An 18,423-nucleotide genomic window follows, 5' to 3' on the forward strand; every position below is an offset into this window, starting at 1 on the left:
TCTTTTTTGGTTTACACACTCGTGAACAGATGCTCTACACCTTTTTTCCTTCAGTTTGAAAAAGTTGAAGCGCAATTTGAAAAAGATGCAGTTCAATTTGAAAAAATTGTGCTTCAATTTGAAATAAGGTAACTTCAATTTGAAAAAGATGAAATTCTTTTTGAAATAGTTAAAATACAAATAGAAAAAGATGTAATTCATTTTGAAACGTATCGGGCTCGGATGAGAGCACACTACATATAGTGTGCTCGTACCCATGAATATTATTGATGAAAATTCTTGGATTGAAGCAAATACTAAAAATACATACTTTGCGCTTCAAAAGCGCTTATTTCTCCGATTTTCTGCCCTGAAAATGGATTGAAACAAGTCTTTGTTTGCCAAACATGAAGCGTAACGCTAAAACGCTGCCATTGTTCTATATTTGCGCCACCTGTCGAGTGGCCCATTTGCAATATGCACTGTGTAATGGGTAAAGCCACCAGTTCTGTATAGACAATTAGACATGCTCAGCAAATGGTTTCCGTGATTTGTGACGTGTGATTTTGGTCGCCGATTAGTTGCGTCCAGATGTATGGACAATTGGACACTACACCTTTAGGCGGACCCATTCTGGACACCTTGTAGAAGTGTCCAGAGAACTGGTGATGCTGTCATCAAAAGTAAATTACAAAAAATCGCCTTGCTTAATTTATGGATGCGGAAATCGTCTGTATTAACTTTTGAGGTGACTTAGTTATTCAAAATCTGCTTTTGAGAGAGATCTTTAGATGGTGGCGCAAATGGGGCAAGGTCTGGCGATTTTAGGGCAGGGGTGCCCTAATTGCGCCTTTTGCAAGGGTTTACTAGAAATTTAATATAAAATTCGCGGCTGATTTAAGAAGTGTGGTAAGGGCATTTTTTAGAGCAACTTTATCAAATTACGAATTATAGAAGACGTTAACCAGCTCTCCGCCCATCCCTTTACAAGAAATAGTTAATTAAGCTAAGCATGGCGCAATTTGGGCACCGTCCCCTACTAAGTTACTCAACATGGTTTCTTTCCAAATTGAACTTTATCTATTTCAAATTGAATTTCATCTTTTTCAACTTGAATTTATTTCATTTCAAAATGAATTTTATCTTTTTCAAATTGAAGTTCACCTTTTTCAAATTGAATTACATCTTTTTCAAATTGAGCTACAACTTTTTCAAACTGAAGGAAAAAAGGTGTAGATACCCTGAGGGTACCAAACTTGTACTTTGATTTTCAGGTCGGGGTCAGTCATCACAGGTCACGGAAATATTATATCATGCGTCGGTCACGTGACACATGTTTTATGGTCCATTTAGGCCATAGATTTCGAATTTGATGTCGTCTGTGTCGTTCGAGGTCATTTTGAGTCGAATTTACTTAAGTCAGGTCACTTTCAAGTCAAAAAGGTCAAATTTTCAAGTTAAAATTTTTCAACAAAAAAGGTGTCTATTCGATGCAGTTTGAGCTCAGGAACACGATGGTGCTATTTATATTGGTGTACGATGTCAAATACTTACTGAAAAATTGATTTTAAAAATTAATAATTGTGGATTTTTTTGCCATAATGCGTATAACTTGGCCATTTTTGAAGATATTTAGCTAAAACTTGCTAGAGTTAGTCATAAGCATGCGTTCTGTCATATATATTCCGTTTTTTTTCTCGAAAAATAGAAAAAATTGAAAAAATATAAAAAATATAAATTTTGAATATTATTATAATTTTTTCCCGAAATTTTCAAAATTTTGAAAACCCGAGATAGTAGTTTGATAGCGCAGTCAATTCTGAGTCCTTTCATGCAAAGAAATTGGATCTAGCTTAAAAACTGAGCTCTTGGGAGCGATTGCCGTGGTTCAATGTTTTGCGTCGAAATCGGCCGAACATGACGTCACTCTGACGTCATTTTCGGCCGACCTATGGTAGCTACGAAGTTCAAATTTTGACACAATGTGTCAAATTGATGCAGCCGAAGGTACTGAAAGTTTGGCGTCGATACGTCAAGTGGTTTGGAAGTTATTGCAGAAAAACGGGAGGGGGGGGGGGCTATGAATAGCCCCCCCCCGTGGGGCGCGGGTTAAGGGAGTTTTGAGATGTTTTGTTATATAACTTTAGATGTGTTAGATATAAAAGCATGAGCTTGCCAGCATTTTATGTTGAATTTAGTGCTTTCAATGCCTACGGAAAGAAAACTTAATAAATTATATTTAGATATTATTTTCTATTTTTTCTTCCCTGTCCCTAAGCACACCACTTCTACCGGCTACCCCAAAATATGCATGTAGGTATCTGGTAAAAAAGAAAGAGGATTATGAATGGTCTGATATTTATAACGTTTTCAGGAAACATGTGCATTACATGTGACATTACACTGCCTCTTTAGTGCCCTGATTACACCTATGCATTCATTTTCCCTGGACACCTATTATAGTTTCTGTGAGACACACAGGGTTTTGGAGATGTTTCAATTTTGTGAAAATGTAGGTAGCATGATTTTCAAAACCATTTTTCAACCAAATCACTTGCATGAAAAGCTGTGCCATTTTTGTCCTGTAGCCAAGAACAAAACAGTGTCAACCACCACACTCAAGTTTTTATTTAACCTTCTCAAATTAGGAACTTAATTTGACTCAGTTTTTCCAATGCAACTGTCCCACTCCCTTCCCCTTGTCACCCCGCTGTCCCTCAACATTCCGTTTTACCATCAATCATCATATCTTTATGCACCTATTTATACCAATACATTTCATCTAGATGTTAGCATTTAGGCATGGATGTAGATGTTTGTATGCATGTGTGTTTGAATGGACATGTGATTGTGTTTGTGTTTGCATGGAAACTTTTGACTCTAGGGGTTAGTGGGCCCTGCCCTGTCCTTGTTTTCTGATGAATTAATAAATAAGCAATTGCTGACTGTCATTCGAATAATTAATTGTAAATAAGTTAAAAGCAATGTCCTTGAGTTTTGTCACTTGCTGGTCACTGTCAACAAACCTGAAATTATACGACTATTCTCCTGTCTGCCTCCAGGTTAATTAGTCAAAGCTTCCAGAATTGTGACTCAACCTGACGGAACAGAAGATGGACAACAAGGAAGAACATATTGTTGCTTTAAAAGGTAGGAATGCATTTCATTATATGCCATTTCTGTTGGGTATCTTTGACAGTTATTTTCCAATGCATAATTTTTTCACATGTTACCCATTGTATTTTTTTCCAAATTTACCCATTCATATTATTTTAATCCTTCTCGGCTGAGGGCCTGCCTCCCCATGTATTGGTAAACCCCTTGGTACTATTAGTCTCAAGATAAGGGCCCAGGCGACCTGTAGTTTTGATGCGGTGAATGCCCTTACCCTCGCCACAGGTCGGGCCGAGTGCACCCCTCCTCCCACCCAGCGGCCACTCCCACTCGAGCTGTGGCGAGGGTAAGGGTATTCACCGCATCCGAACTACAGGTCGCCTGGGCCCTTATCTCGAGACCAATAGTACCATCCCTTCACTCTGTTCATTTTTAAATTTGTCCATTCTTTTTTAAACTTGTCACAGTTGTTGATGAGTTATGGTGAAGATTACATAGGCAGTCCAAATGGCAGCGCTGAAGCAGACTGGCCACAGCTTCCGAGGCGATAACGAACAGCTCGGCGTTGCCGTGAAAAATGTTTACAATGTAATTAACCCTTGCCCGTACTGGTGTTTTACTACCCGCGAACGTATGGGGGGGGGGGGGAGGGGCAGGTCCGTTGGACCCCCACCTTGCCGCTCGGCCCGTGATCGAGCTAGAGCTTCGCGTAAAAAATGAGCGTGTTGCCCGTGACGAGAGATAGTTGCTGATACCTAATTTTAAGGTCCTAGGTTCATTGGTTGACCTTCCAGGTCAGGTCAATGATGCAAAAGTCGGGAAAATCGGGACCTGTCAGAATTTCGTAAATTGAGGCTGTTATGTTTTTTTTTCGGGGTTCTGATCACGAATTTCATGTCAGTTTTGATCACAGATGATGTTTTAACCCTCGCACGACCAGGCCATTTCTCATAACACGAACGACCAGGGGGGGGGGGGGGGGTTGTTACGACCCCCCCCTGGCGTTTCGAAACGGAAGGTCGTAGAGCTTAGCGGAAAAAACCAACGGATTGCTCTCAACGAGATCTCGCGATTGGTGGTATATTTTTTGGTCCTAGGTCAACATTTGACCTACTTTTGACCGGTCAAAGGTCAAATTTTCGGAAAAATAGACTTTTTCAACTTTCGGCGGCGATTGCGGCAAAACGGTGGAAGATATCGACTTGAAACCTTCACCATTGTGTTCCTTGATCAATTCTCTATCGTTTGGTATGTATTTCGTTTCCCTAGCTCTAAAAATGGCGCGTTGGGAGCGCCGGAAGTCGGGAAGGTCACAGTCGGCGGCAGAAATTCGAAAAATCAAAATTTAAATTTTTGAAATCTAATTGTATTTTTGGATTTGGGAGGTCCATTTGCTCCCTATAGAAGCTAATATTGCTGCATATTCCCATTGAGGTGACAAGAATTAGCAAAATAGTGGTTCGGGCGCTTTTCAAAAATAGTACCGGACGCTGTTCCTCTTGTGACGTCATAGCTCCGTGACCTGACCTGACCCGGTCAAATTTCTTATACCATATGATAGCCAATACTTGCCCCAACATGCATGGGAAGTTTCATCACGATCCATCAACCGATGTCCGTACCACCGGCAGGAAACCTCGGGCGTTGGCACTCAGTTTGTGAAAATCCGGCCGGAGGCTGTACCTCTTATGACGTCATAACTCCGTGACCTGACATGACCCGATCAATTTTTTTCTGCAAAAGATGCGCAAAGGTTGCCCCAGAGGGCATTGAAAATTTCAGCCCGCTACGACAAGCCGTTTAGCGTGCACTTCGAAAAAAACCTCAGGGGGGGGGGTTGATACAACCCCCCCCTAGGCGTTCTAGGGTTAATGCATTTAAGCCAGATTGGGTAAGGTCATTTCAGGTCAACCAGTAGGGATCCTACCGGATATTCATAGTACCTAGGTGTCAACCACCACTGATAGCTCCTTGCCATCTTACGAAGTCACCTGTTCAGTTGTCACTTTGATCTGAGATGCTTCCGTAAGCAAGACTACATAGTTCATTGTCTTTGTTCATTGTCTACCAAAAGCAGTGCGTAATGACTGTTCCATGTTTGCTGATTCATCAGATATGTCGCCACACAGGCACACAGAGGCATTGTAAAATTCGCTCCAAAACGTTTTGCTCCAAATAATTCGTTTCCAAAAGGCCCATACCACTTTCACATGAAAATTGTCTTACATTCCAAAAGTGGCTTAATTGCGATGCATTGTTGCTGTCGGGTAAAGAGGTGACAAAAATATTGGAAACAGTGTGTTTTTTGCAATGGGTCAGTTTATTGAGCGAGATAACTTTGCTTGCAAATGCTGAAGCATCGTTTGTTTTCGAAACGGTACTTCATCTAACTCTATTCTCCGAAGGCCATGCTACTGACATTAATAAGTTTCTACTTACCAAAACATTAGAGTAGAATAGTACGGCTGAAAACGAAATATTACCTAAATGCAATATTTAGGTATGCAAACAAAACTCATCAACAGGTGACAACCAAAGTGGGGCGTTTTACAACACCCGTGATGTAAAACGCCCCGTTTGCAGAGGTCTTGCAAAAGCTCATTCTTGCCAAATGCATCATCCAAGTGCCTTGCGTATTATTTTTTCAATTGTCGGAAGATAAGACAAACAAAATATCTAATGACGCATGGTGAAATAACCTGTTTAGCGGTGACACGCCGTTTTTCCTAAAGGGGGGGGGGGGCGTTTTGGACGGTTTTCCCCTACATACATGTTACTGAATATAGGAACCAAAAATCAATTCCATATCTTCGTTCGGGACCGAAATATAAAAAGAGGTAAATCTTTCTACCCATCTGTAGCTTAGAGAGTAGCTTAGAGAGGAAACTGATGACCCAGAGTCAAGTGCCAAATTGAACGATATGCAACATGACTCAATCGGCCAACTTCTTGACCTGAGGCCAGTTTTATCAACAGAAAAATAGCCGCCTGCCGGAATTTTTTGCCTTAACCCTCGCCGGACCTATTGGTTTTCTACATACGCGCCGGCCGAGGGGGGGGGGGGGCGGGTACGACCCCCCCTCGCCGTTTCGCCCCTGGTGGAGCTAGCGCGTCGCGGAAAAAACGAGCGTGTGCGCCGTTACGAGACGCAGACATTGGTACCCGATTTTAAGGTCCTAGGTCAACCGGTGACCTCTGAGGTCAGGTCAAGTGCCCCAGGGTACGGTTCAGTTTTTGGTGAATAACTTCAAAAAACGGCCGCAGAGCCGCGATTTTGGCAGCATCGTGTTCGCCTCGCTCAGGCGCGTCGAATGATATACTTTTTGTTCGGGTCAGGTCAACTTAGGGTGTTGACCTCAGGTCAAGGTCAGGTCAGCACCCCCAGGTCACGAAGTTGGTCGAAAGAGGTCATGTCGCATATCATTCGATTCGGCAGGTCTTCCTGAGTCCATTGGTGGCTTTCGCGACTCGCTAGCTCAATTTGCTCGGGAGCTATTTACGAAAAACTAATATGACCTTGATGACGTCATAAATGACGTCACGCAAGGTCAACATTGCAAAAGTGACGCATCTAACCTTGCAAGGAGTGCATCAAATCACGATTCTGTGTGCTTGAGATAGTTGGAGATCGTTCCCGGCGCCAGAATAGCAGTTTTCATTTTCCCCCATTGACTTATAATGGTGAGGTCACGAAAATGACCTGACCTCATATGACCTTTAGGAAAAATCCGAGATATACAAGTTGTGAGACTCATAATGGATACTAGATCCTGCAAGTTTCATTTCCCTGTGACATCTCCTCTGGCAGTGAGGGCGTTGCGAAGTTGCGACATCTGAAGACCGTGCAGAGGTTCACTTATGACGTCATAGGTCAGTGACCTGACCTGACCCAAAAATGCGGTTGGTGTCAAAAGATGCGGCTTGGATCAAAGGTCAGGTATGCCAAGTTTCAGCTCTCTATCGCCAGCGTGTTCGGAGTTATCGCGAAAAAACCCTATGGGGGGGGGCGGCACCCGCCCCCCTCGGCCTGCGAGGGTTAAGACCGCTTCACATGCGGAGCGTAAGCGCGCTGGGCACGTAAGCGGATAGGGCTTTACCGTTTACGCTCCGTATGTAAAGCAGTCTTTAGGCAAAAAAAAAAAAAAATCCGGCAATGGGCTACCTTTCTGTTGGTAAAACTGGCCTCTGAACAGCTGCCCGTTTTGAGATACTTCACATGTTTTGGAAGGCTGTGCCTGTGCCGGTTTAGAGAGTGCGTAATTAGTATTCACTGTTAAATCGGTGCATGTGTCTTGATTTTGTGAATTGCGTTTTTGAATTGGCTAGAAGTTTGGCGGAGATGAACTAAAACTTAACCTATTTCAAAAGGCACTTGGCAAAATGTGATACCACTTAAGCATTACCGGTCTCATGAACAATCCTTTGTTGCGTTTCTTTGTATCAGCACAATTAGCTGAACAATGCACTCGTTATTGCAGTCGTGGCACAGCGATGGATACATTGCAGTTGTGTTGTGTAACATCCACAGTCCATTGCGGCCCGTCGTGAAGCTGGCAGTGAACGGCGATCGCTGTGTGGGTTGCTCAGCCAGGTCTGAGAAGTGCCGCACTGGGCTGGTCGGGTGTGCCTCCGCGGGTCGGCGCTGCTCGCCGGGCCGGCTCACCGTGTCACTCGGCGCCGAACGTCTCTCTCCAGTGGAGGTGGCGCTGCCAGTGGGCGGCGCCGGCCGGCCGGCACCGGCTCACCGCCGTCAGCAGGTCCTGCTCGGTGAGCGGCTCCGAGCGGGCCAGCTGGGCGCCGTCGGCCGCGCCGGCCTGACCCGCGCGCCCCTCCAGCCGCCGCAGCAGGGCGCGCAGCGACGCCATGGCTGCCTCGCGGCACACCAGACGAATGTCTGCCGCCGAGTAGCCTTCGGTGGCCGCGGCCGCGCCCGTAAACGACAGGCCTGGCGCCAGCGGCCAGTCGGCCAGACAGCGCTCGAACACGGCCGCCCGCTCGCGCTCCGACGGCAGCCCGACCAGGACGCGCTTCTCGAGCCGGCGCAGCAGCGCCTGGTCCAGCTGCCAGGGCAGGTTGGAGGCGGCCAGCACGAACACGGCCGGCGGCGCGGCGCCGTGGCTGCCGGCCGACAGTCCGTCCAGCTGCACCAGCAGCTCCGACTTGAGCCGACGCGACGCCTCGTGCTCGGTGGCCGCGCCGCGCTGACCCATCAATGCGTCCAGCTCGTCCAGAAAGATGGTGGACGGCGCGTGGGCGCGCGCCAGCTCGAACAGCACCCGGACCATTTTCTCCGAGTCGCCGTGCCACTTGCTGACCAGCGTGGCCGCCGACACGTTGAAGAAGGTGGTGCGGCACTCGGAGGCCACCGCCTTGGCCAGCAGCGTTTTACCGTTACCGGGCGGGCCGAACAGAAGCAGCGCGCGCCACGGGGCCACCAGCGGGCCGGCGAACAGGCGCGGGTAGCGCAGCGGGTACACCACCGCCTCGCGCACCACTCGCTTGGCCGACTCGAGACCGACGATGTGCTCCCAGCGCACGCCCGGCTCGTCGAGGAACAGGTCGCGCGACACCATAGCGGCCATGGCCTGCAGCTCGGGCCCAGCCGGCGGCGGCAGCTGCAGCGTTCGCCGCCGGCCCGGCAGGGCGGCTGTGTCCGTCTCGTCATGCTCCTCGCCCTCCCCGCGGCCGGCTGCGTGCCCGCGCAGTGCGAACTCTGCAGGCGCCGGTGCCGGGGTCGGGTCGCCGGCACGCCCCAGCACGGCGGCGCGAGGCCGGGTGCGCGGCTTCACTCGGCGCGGCTCGCCGGACGCGCCGTTCGGCTCGCCGCCGCCATCGCGCCTGGTCACTTTTGGTAGCCGACCGTAGCGCAGCTGGTAGTACGCCTCGTAATCCTGAAACACTACGTCGAGGTCGGTGTTGTCGCAGACGCGGTGTTCTCTTATGCCAGGCGGGGCCTCGGTGACTAGTGCGTCGGCTGCCTCGGTGTAGCCTTCACTGCGCAGGTAGTCCAAAACTAGCACCAGAAGGGCGCGACGCCGCTGCTGCAGCCGCTTCTCGGCTGTTTCCCGTGACAGCGTATCACAGCGGATGGAGCTGAGTGTCAACTCTGACATGATCAATCGCTGCTCACTCACTCCTCACTCCTCACTATGTAATGCAATGCACCGGAGCCCGTACGGATCTTGAGAATCAAAAATCAAAATGACTTGGTAATCCTTAGGAGAATCCGTGTATCCGGACTACGTGACGTGCGTCCGTTACGTCGCCAAATTCGTTCAATACTGCCCCACTGTACCCAACGTTTACTCATTCAGGCATGGAATCCACAATCCACCCCAACCATACCCCAGCTGCTATATTGCCTTGTGTTGCCATAGCAACCAGCTGTATTAATTCGATAGGGTGCTGCGCATTCCTGATCCTTCCGTTTATGGGTGACACCGGACACGCCAAGGTATACAGAATTCGAGTGGAATGAGCAGATTGGCAATCAATGTGCATTGCCTAAGCTAACTTGCAATCATCACTCATGAATATATTAAAATGGCACTCACATCGTACCGTGTTATTAATTGCTATAGTATCGTAGCAAGGACTGGCTCCGTCATTTGAAAAAAAAGAAATTATTCTGCTTTTTGTGATGCTTTCACCCATGATTTGTTCTTTGATTTGCTTGAACATGTCATCCAATCTCCCAAAGTCAAATTTAGCCACCCCTGGCAGCTAATTGAAATGGTTTATGACAGCCCGTGTTTTAGTGTCAAATTAAGTGCACTCAGAAAGCAAACATGAAAATGGATGGACATGAAAATGGATCAGAGAAAATGGATCTGGGATCTGATCCCACGGATCCTGATCTCTGATCCAACGGGATCATAGATCAAACTCTTAAATTTATCGAGAGATCCGTAGGGATCATGGATCAGAGCCTAATTTTTGGGTTGAGATCCAGTGAGGTCATAGATCCTCGTTTACTTTTTTCAACACAGAAATAAAAAAATCACTTAATGCAACTCAAAACGCTCGATATTAGTGATTTCATGCGATTGCGCGTCCCAATCCATAGTTTTGTGGCAATTAGACATAGAAACACTTGGAAACCTGGTTCCAAATGTTGTGCATGGTGGGATCCACTCAGATCAAAGATCCATTTTCTTGGTTAATCGTCAGATCCTTAGAGATCAAAGATCCAGAATAAATTTTTTCACGTCGGATCCGGTAGGATCATAGGTCCTAACCTGCAGTTTGCTTCGATATCCATTGAGATCATAGATCCATCACTCGGATCCATGCACATGTCTGTTAAGAAGTAATGTCGCCCAATAATATCAGGGTGACCGCTGTCTGTCAGCTGTGTTCCTGTGATTCTGTGCGCCCGCTGACGTGTTAGTCCCCCGATGGTTGCAGTGATGCGGCTGACGCGGCCGACGCTCTACAGTAACCCGGTGGTGTCGTGCGACCCGCGCGACCTGCCAGGCACCACGCTGTCGGCGGCGCCGGACGTGACGCGCCTGCCGCACCTGCCGCATCTGCAGCTCGGCGAGATGCTCCTCCTGCCGCAGAGCTTCGGGTGAGCGCCGCCTGCCAATCGTCGCAGACACCTCCCTCCACCAGACACATGACTAGCGAACCGTTACGGAAAAGTTGCCTATACGTCACCTCCTTTGTGTCGACACCCGTCTTGCCGACGGCGTGTTGGCCTTTCCGGCTCTGCCCGGTTCCGCCTCTGGCAGGAAGCTGGTCTAATGGACGCCGGTCAGCGGGGGGCACGGCTCGCCACCCCGGAAATCCTGCAGATACGCGGCCTGGCTCGCGTGCTCGGGAAGGCGGCGGGCTGGGGCGATTCACGTGGTGGTGACGTTTTTGGCCTGGGCAGGGAAAACCTCTGGGGTCGGGCACTGGGTGGGACGTGTGAAAAGAATCTGCTGAGTTAACTCTGAATGACTCTCTTCAGTCTAATTTTGTATATTCTATTTCATTGAAAATGTCGAATGGTTGAGGGTGCAGATGTTGACATTAGCTGCAAACTAAGATTGGACCGCGCGAATATGGCAGTGCACTGGAGCCTTTCGGCCCTGTATCTGTACATACACAATGCGTGCAGTCACCCCGCGCTTTGTGTCGGGGAGGGGAGTCCGAGAGCCGCGCATTAGCGGTTTCCGCCCGGGCCGGTCGATAGGGGTGCCGTGGCCGGGGGCGCTCCGCCCACCCCGCGCGCCGCCGGTGCTCGTTCCGGCGGCCCGCTGGCTGCTCCTGCCGGCCACCCCGCTGGTGTCACCCCACCCACTGAGGGTCGGCGCGGCTCGGAGCGAGCGACCGACACAGAGACATTATTGTACTTTTTCCAACTGTGCGGCGCTCTACTCTACATGGAATGCTCATTGCTCACGCACATACAAGTGCGACATTGCTAGAGCATATTATATATGATAACGTAAAAACACCAAAATTGGTTTCTAACGCACAATTACTTAATCATATTATCTGTTTTGCTTTTATGTTTTGTCCTAGCTATTCCTTTCACATATGTTCCCTTTGTTTTATTCCTTTACTTTTTCCGATTATCTACAGCGGTTTATCACGCGGACAAATCTCGTCTGACCCTGTCGTTCCACGTTCTCTCCCGCAGGAGTATCTACCTGGGCGAGACGTTCTCGTGCTACCTGTCGGTGCACAACCACAGCACGGGCGCCACGGCGTGCGAGCTGACGGTGCGCGCCGAACTGCAGACGGGCTCCCAGCGGCTGACTCTGACACCCACGGCCGGCGCCGACCGGCCGGCCAGCCTGGCGCCGGCCGCCAGCCGCGACCACCTCATCCAACATGAGGTCAAGGACACCGGCGCACACATGTGAGTCATCCGAGCTCGGTGGCGCGCGCCGTTCAAGAATGACGCCTGGTATGGAGTGCGCGCGTCGTACGAAGGATTGATCTTTTACAGAGCCCGCTGAGGCTGTTCTAACGGTCTGTTGGGCTACATCATGGTCCCTATTTGTTTTTGCTTCGTTAAGTCGGCAGGGTAGCTAAACCGCCTATCTTAAAGGGTTGTTGACATGATTTCCGACTTGCCGGTTCCTAACACCAAGTCAATGTTCGCCGGGACCGGCAGACTGTCCAACAGAGACGGTAAACTGTGTCCCTGTGCAGTCACCACTGGCACGACCTGACCCTCACTGCTGCCAAAAACCGTCCCCAGACTCGTGTGCGCCATCAACTACACCACCGAGGCGGGCGTCAACATGTTCTTCCGCAAGTTCTTCAAGTTCGAGGTCCTCAAACCCCTCGACGTCAAAACAAAGTTATACAACGGGGAGGTGAGCTGTTAACCCTCGCCCGCACATGGGGGGGGGGATGCCACCCCTCGCCAGGTAGTTTTCTGCTCTGCATTAAGCATTTTTAAAGCTACAAGCCTGATTTCTCGTATAGCTGCTTTTCTATGCCTTCCCAGCGTCCACTGAAAGTTTCAAGTTCCTGTGGTTTTTGGTTTCGGAGATATGACCTTGTTTTTCAGGTCATGTCATGACCCAAATGACCAATACTCAACATCTTGCGTTGGCTATGGGTCTTGTGAGCTTCTGACACCTTGATTTCGACTTTTTTGCCAGTCTTACCTCCCACCTATCATGAAACATCTTGTTCGACAACGTACAGATGTCAGGACTCAGGGTCAGGGTCAAGGTCCAGTAGCGGCGGAACACCTTCAATCAAAGGGGGACACTGCCGACTTTTGGTCCCATTCTTTCCATGCAACGCCCATAGGGCTAATGTTAAAATGCCAAAATTAAAGGGGGGCACGGTGCCCCGGTGCCCTCCCCGTTCCGCCGCCATGTCAAGGTCAACCTAGGTCTTTAAACACATTGCGTTTTTGGCAAGCTGAATTAACTTTTCGTGAACTTTCTTTGACTGCATTTTTGGTAAAAGCTTCTCAGTTCATGATCTCATGTAATAGGGACACACAAACCAATCGGTGCACACATCAGTATACACACAGACACAGACATACACATTACACCCCCTTGTGTGCGTTCTGGAATGGGAAAATGGCATGTGCTAGCGAGGGTTAAGCCGCGGTTTTCTACCTCCTATGCATATTGTTCTACTGAAATTAATCCTTCCTTTCCCTCTTATCGTAACGAAATGTAGGTCTAACGAGCTCACGAAAATAGCGAAAATAGGCGTGGGTACGCGTTCCTACGTCGACTGGATCATGAATCACAAATGTCATTAGTCTCAGCTCTGCAGTGGGACATCATTGATTGTCGTCATTTGCCTCAGTCGGCACATGTCGATGTCCTGTCTCATATCTAAGTCATGCCCCTCCTCCTCTGTGCGCACGTGCACGCACCTGGGTCCGTTCCCGACCAGCTGAAAGCGCACGGACCCCTCTCCCCCCCCCCCCCCCCACCGGAGCTCGATCGCCCGATCATTTAGGTCGCATGGTGGGCGCACCTGTTCATGACTCCATATGGATCATAGGAGCAGTGGCGGTGCGCGTAATTTCAAATTGCCAGCATGCTTATGAAGGGCAAAGTTAGGCGGTTAGCATATAAGCGGTGAAATATGAGCCCGTTTTTTTTTTAGTTTCGTGCGCTTAATAAGAATCCCATGAATCGTTGCAATAAGCCTTGAGACAGCAGAAGAGGCACTCGAGCACGTAATGGTGTGCTGAAATCCTCGACCATGTGCCCAGACAGCAGAAAAGGCACTCGAGCACGTAATGGTGTGCTGAAATCCTCGACCATGTGCCCACTTTATCACGCTCGGTAGGTGTGAGTGCGGTGGCGCCGCGGCAGTCCTGCCCGAGCCCGGTGGAACCGTGCGACTGTAAATCACGCTGCTCTCTTTGGAGGCTCTACCCTGTACATTGGCTTTCCCTTAAAAGCCACTGATTGACCACATTGATCTCTTTTTCAGTATGATGAAAACGCTGTCTTTGTAAGTGATGCACGTGTTTGACTGCATTGCTGGGGCGTTTGGTATGGATATGTTAGCTTCTGTACTCCAACGTGGACGCTCGGGTGCCAGTATGCGATTGTCGTATGTGTGGCTATTCAAAACGGTGCGAGCACTGCTTTTTCTGCCTTATTTCAGCATCAGTTGCTACACCTTGGCGGTGCATGAGCGGGATAGGACCGATTGCTGGGTATAATTATAGTTATTTCGGCCTCCGAGACGTTACTACGTGGCCCTAGTTGATATGAGCTTTCCTGGGAGATAGAGCCATGGCCCGTATTTCAGCAGAATCAGCTGCGCTTTCGCTCGCGGCTGATGTGCCTCAGTATGACTGGGCTGATGCTGTGGTGTGGTTGAGACGTGTCTGACCACCGTAGTGTGTCTCTGTTGGTGTAACTGAACTCGCGGCTGTTCGTTCCAGTCGGATGAGGTGTGCTAGTGTGACTGAGCCGCGGCTGTCCGTTCCTACTAGTGTGACTGAGCCGCGGCTGTCCGTTCCTACTAGTGTGACTGAGCCGCGGCTGTCCGTTCCATCTGGTGTGACTGAGCCGCGGCTGTCCGTTCCTACTAGTGTGACTGAGCCGCGGCTGTCCGTTCCATCTGGTGTGACTGAGCCGCGGCTGTCCGTTCCTACTAGTGTGACTGAGTCGCGGCTGTCCGTTCCTACTAGTGTGACTGAGCCGCGGCTGTCCGTTCCATCTGGTGTGACTGAGCCGCGGCTGTCCGTTCCATCTGGTGTGACTGAGCCGCGGCTGTCCGTTCCATCTGGTGTGACTTAGCCGCGGCTGTCCGTTCCATCTGGCGTGACTGAGCCGCGGCTGTCCGTTCCATCTGGTGTGACTGAGCCGCGGCTGTCCGTTCCTACTAGTGTGACTGAGCCGCGGCTGTCCGTTCCATCTGGTGTGACTGAGCCGCGGCTGTCCGTTCCATCTGGTGTGACTTAGCCGCGGCTGTCCGTTCCATCTGGTGTGACTGAGCCGCGGCTGTCCGTTCCATCTGGTGTGACTGAGCCGCGGCTGTCCGTTCCATCTGGTGTGACTGAGCCGCGGCTGTCCGTTCCATCTGGTGGGACTGAGCCGCGGCTGTCCGTTCCATCTGGTGGGACTGAGTCGCGGCTGTCCGTTCCATCTGGTGTGACTGAGCCGCGGCTGTCCGTTCATCTGGTGTGACTGAGCCGCGGCTGTCCGTTCCATCTGGTGTGACTGAGTCGCGGCTGTCCGTTCCATCTGGTGTGACTGAGCCGCGGCTGTCCGTTCCATCTGGTGTGACTGAGCCGCGGCTGTCCGTTCCATCTGGTGTGACTGAGCCGCGGCTGTCCGTTCCATCTGGTGTGACTGAGCCGCGGCTGTCCGTTCCATCTGGTGTGACTGAGCCGCGGCTGTCCGTTCCTACTAGTGTGACTGAGCCGCGGCTGTCCGTTCCATCTGGTGTGACTGAGCCGCGGCTGTCCGTTCCATCAGGTGTGACTGAGCCGCGGCTGTCCGTTCCATCTGGTGTGACTGAGCCGCCGGCTGTCCGTTCCATCTGGTGTGACTGAGCCGCGGCTGTCCGTTCATCTGGTGTGACTGAGCCGCGGCTGTCCGTTCCATCTGGTGTGACTGAGCCGCGGCTGTCCGTTCCATCTGGTGTGACTGAGCCGCGGCTGTCCGTTCATCTGGTGTGACTGAGCCGCGGCTGTCCGTTCCTACTAGTGTGACTGAGCCGCGGCTGTCCGTTCCTACTAGTGTGACTGAGCCGCGGCTGTCCGTTCCATCTGGCGTGACTGAGCCGCGGCTGTCCGTTCCTACTAGTGTGACTGAGCCGCGGCTGTCCGTTCCATCTGGTGTGACTGAGCTGCGGCTGTCCGTTCCTACTAGTGTGACTGAGCCGCGGCTGTCCGTTCCATCTGTTGTGACTGAGTCGCGGCTGTCCGTTCCTACTAGTGAGACTGAGCCGCGGCTGTCTTTTCCAGTCGGACGAGGTGTGTCTGGAGGCGCAGATTCAGAACGTCACGCCATCCGCCATCTGTATGGAGACAGTCACTCTGGAGCCGTCGCCGCTCTTTGACGGTGAGATGCCGCCGACAGTAGGATCACTTTCTTGGCACTGTGGAACGAATTCAGTCTAAAAGTGAGAAAAGTAATGGCGTGAGAACCAAATTCACTTCGAATGTGTTGTTTTTCCATGCGGTTATGTAATCAGTATAACTTTTTGCCCTATCCCCTATCCCAATTTTGCCGTTTTACTCTTTTTTACATGCGTACTTATTTCTTTTTAAGAAGTAAGTTTTCAAGTAACTGATTGTCTGTCCGTTTATCTATTTCTATCGTTGCACCGGCAGCTGTGGACCTGAACACGAGCGCGGAGGGGGACGGCTCTGTGTTCGGCGCCAGCGGCTGGCTGGGACCCCAGGACAGCCGGCAGTACCTGTTCTGTCTGCGGCCGCGGCCCGAGCTGCGGCTCGCCTCCGCCAAACAGCTCAAGGGCGTCACCAACATGGGCAAACTGGACATCACGTGGCGCACCAACCTGGGCGAGCGCGGCCGGCTGCAGACGAGTCAGCTGCAGCGCATGGTACGCCTCCTCTGCGGGGAGCGGCGGGGATGATATGCCTCCTCTGCGGGGAGCGGCGGGGATGCTTGCGCCTTGCAGTGGCTGATATGAGAGAGAAGGGAGAGTTTTTAGCTTTGAATGAGGGGATGCGTTGACAGTTGTAATGTGCAGGAACAAAGTTTGAATGAGCCATGAGGAGTCATGGACCGAGGTTCTCTCCATTAGTCAGGTCACATAGTTACCCTTACGGGAATGCCACGATGTCGAGCGTGTTTGAGACGAAGCCACTGTGGTTGGACGCCGTCCGTTAGCTGCATTTAGTGGGTAGCAGTGACGAATCTCGTCGCTCTTATGCCGAGAAAAATTCCAGTTACAAACCCTGCAATAATTAGTGTGTTTAGTTCAGCTGCAGCTGAAGACTGCAGATGCGTGTCAGACGTGAACTGTGATGGAGACCGCTGCCCAGTGCCCACTACAGTCGTGCTGTGTTCCAGGCGCCGACCTACGGGGACCTGCGGCTCACCATTGAGGACATCCCCAGTGTGGTAGCTCTCGACCAGACGTTCACGTTCACGTGCCGCGTGCACAACGCCAGGTCAGTCAGCGGCGCACTACCTTCCCACTGATTGCCGTATCGCTGCCAGAGGAGAGTATGTTGTGTAGCGAAATAGGAAACACTGCGACTCGTGCACTGTGGAATGGTGAATGTGATCGGCATTTTCTGAGCAGCAGGACAATTTGCCCAGGTCTCAGGTTAAAAGTACGATGCTTGCGTGCTTAATAGCCGATCCATCATACCACGTCACGATGATTGATTTGACATGAATTTGAGAGACGATCGGTGGTCCTCGGCTGGGTCGTTAGCGGTCGGTGTGTCGGTGTGTCAGACCAGGGCGGCCGTGACTGCGCCCGGCAGTACCCGACCGCCAGTCCGCCGATCGGCCCGGCACGTCTGACCGCGACCGATGTCCGCCGGTAGTGACCGTGTGTTTGCCGATAGTGATCGACTGCACTGGCGGCCGCGACTGACAGTGTCTCCGCCGGCAGTGACCGCACGCTGGCACTGGCGCTGCGTCTGGAGACTCCGTCGGCCGGTCTGGTATGGCGCGGGGTCAGCGGCCGGCCGCTGGGTCGGCTGGCGGCCGGCGCCAGCGCCACCGTACCTCTCACGCTCACGGCGCGCCGGCTCGGTCTGCAGCCGGTCACCGGTGTGCGGCTGCTGGACGCCGCGCTCAACCGGCCCTACGACTACGAAAACCTGGCACAGGTGTTTGTGGCGGCTCCGGCGCCGGCCGAGCGGCAACCGGAGACCGCGGCCTGCTGAGGGAGCGTGTCCGGCAGCCGGAGACCGCCGCCTGCTGAGGGAGCGTGCCCGGCAGCCGGGGACCGCGGCCTGCTGAGGGAGCGTGTCCGGCAGCCGGAGACCGCCGCCTGCTGAGGGAGCGTGCCCGGCAGCCGGGGACCGCGGCCTGCTGAGGGAGCGTGTCCGGCAGCCGGAGACCGCGGCCTGCTGAGGGAGCGTGCTCTGGCAGCCGGAGACCGGAGTTTGCTGGGGGGGGGGGGGGGCGGCAGCCTTAGTCTGCTGAGGGAGAGTGCCCTGGCAGCTGCAGACCGTGGTCTGCTAAGGGGGAGCGTGCTGCCCGGATCGGTGGTCAAAGATCTATATCCAATATCTATATATGTTGATGGAAGATGAATACATTCCCTATATGCTCTGTGATTGTCAGCGTTTGCGTATCCCATCAGCATTAGCTCATTCCAGTCCAACTAGCGAATCATTGACCTTTTGAACCCAGCATTCCTTGTGGGGGAAGAGGCGTGGATGTCGGTTTTCAACGATCTGCC

At 51.4% G+C, this 18,423-nt stretch overlaps 2 protein-coding genes across 5 annotated transcripts in view; one reads left to right on the forward strand and one right to left on the reverse strand.

The window, feature by feature from the left end:
• The window catches only part of LOC122387263 (trafficking protein particle complex subunit 13-like), a 31,861-nt gene extending 13,563 nt beyond the window's left edge, over positions 1-18,298 (forward strand). For 3 of the 4 annotated variants that reach the window (XM_043377325.1, XM_043377327.1, XM_043377326.1), the window contains exons 2-9: positions 3,042-3,129; positions 10,501-10,663; positions 11,723-11,944; positions 12,290-12,407; positions 15,998-16,094; positions 16,367-16,599; positions 17,073-17,173; positions 17,626-18,298. In XM_043377325.1, coding sequence (XP_043233260.1) covers positions 3,093-3,129; positions 10,501-10,663; positions 11,723-11,944; positions 12,290-12,407; positions 15,998-16,094; positions 16,367-16,599; positions 17,073-17,173; positions 17,626-17,902 — 1,248 coding nt within the window. In that variant the 5' untranslated portion in view covers positions 3,042-3,092 and the 3' untranslated portion in view covers positions 17,903-18,298. Of the gene's footprint in view, positions 1-3,041; positions 3,130-10,500; positions 10,664-11,722; positions 11,945-12,289; positions 12,408-14,007; positions 14,029-15,997; positions 16,095-16,366; positions 16,600-17,072; positions 17,174-17,625 lie in introns of all 4 variants that reach the window. The other variant, XM_043377324.1, reaches the window with a different exon arrangement.
• Positions 7,368-9,550, reverse strand: LOC122387262 (katanin p60 ATPase-containing subunit A-like 2). The gene has a single exon (XM_043377322.1). It carries the CDS (start codon positions 9,204-9,206, stop codon positions 7,761-7,763), a length of 1,446 nt encoding a protein of 481 aa, XP_043233257.1. The 5' UTR covers positions 9,207-9,550; the 3' UTR covers positions 7,368-7,760.
• Positions 18,299-18,423: the final 125 nt, after the last annotated feature.

The sequence above is a fragment of the Amphibalanus amphitrite genome, unplaced genomic scaffold (assembly GCF_019059575.1).
Source record: "Amphibalanus amphitrite isolate SeventyFive unplaced genomic scaffold, NRLGWU_Aamphi_draft 000279F_arrow, whole genome shotgun sequence".
In the NCBI taxonomy this organism is placed as follows: Eukaryota; Metazoa; Arthropoda; class Thecostraca; order Balanomorpha; family Balanidae; genus Amphibalanus; species Amphibalanus amphitrite.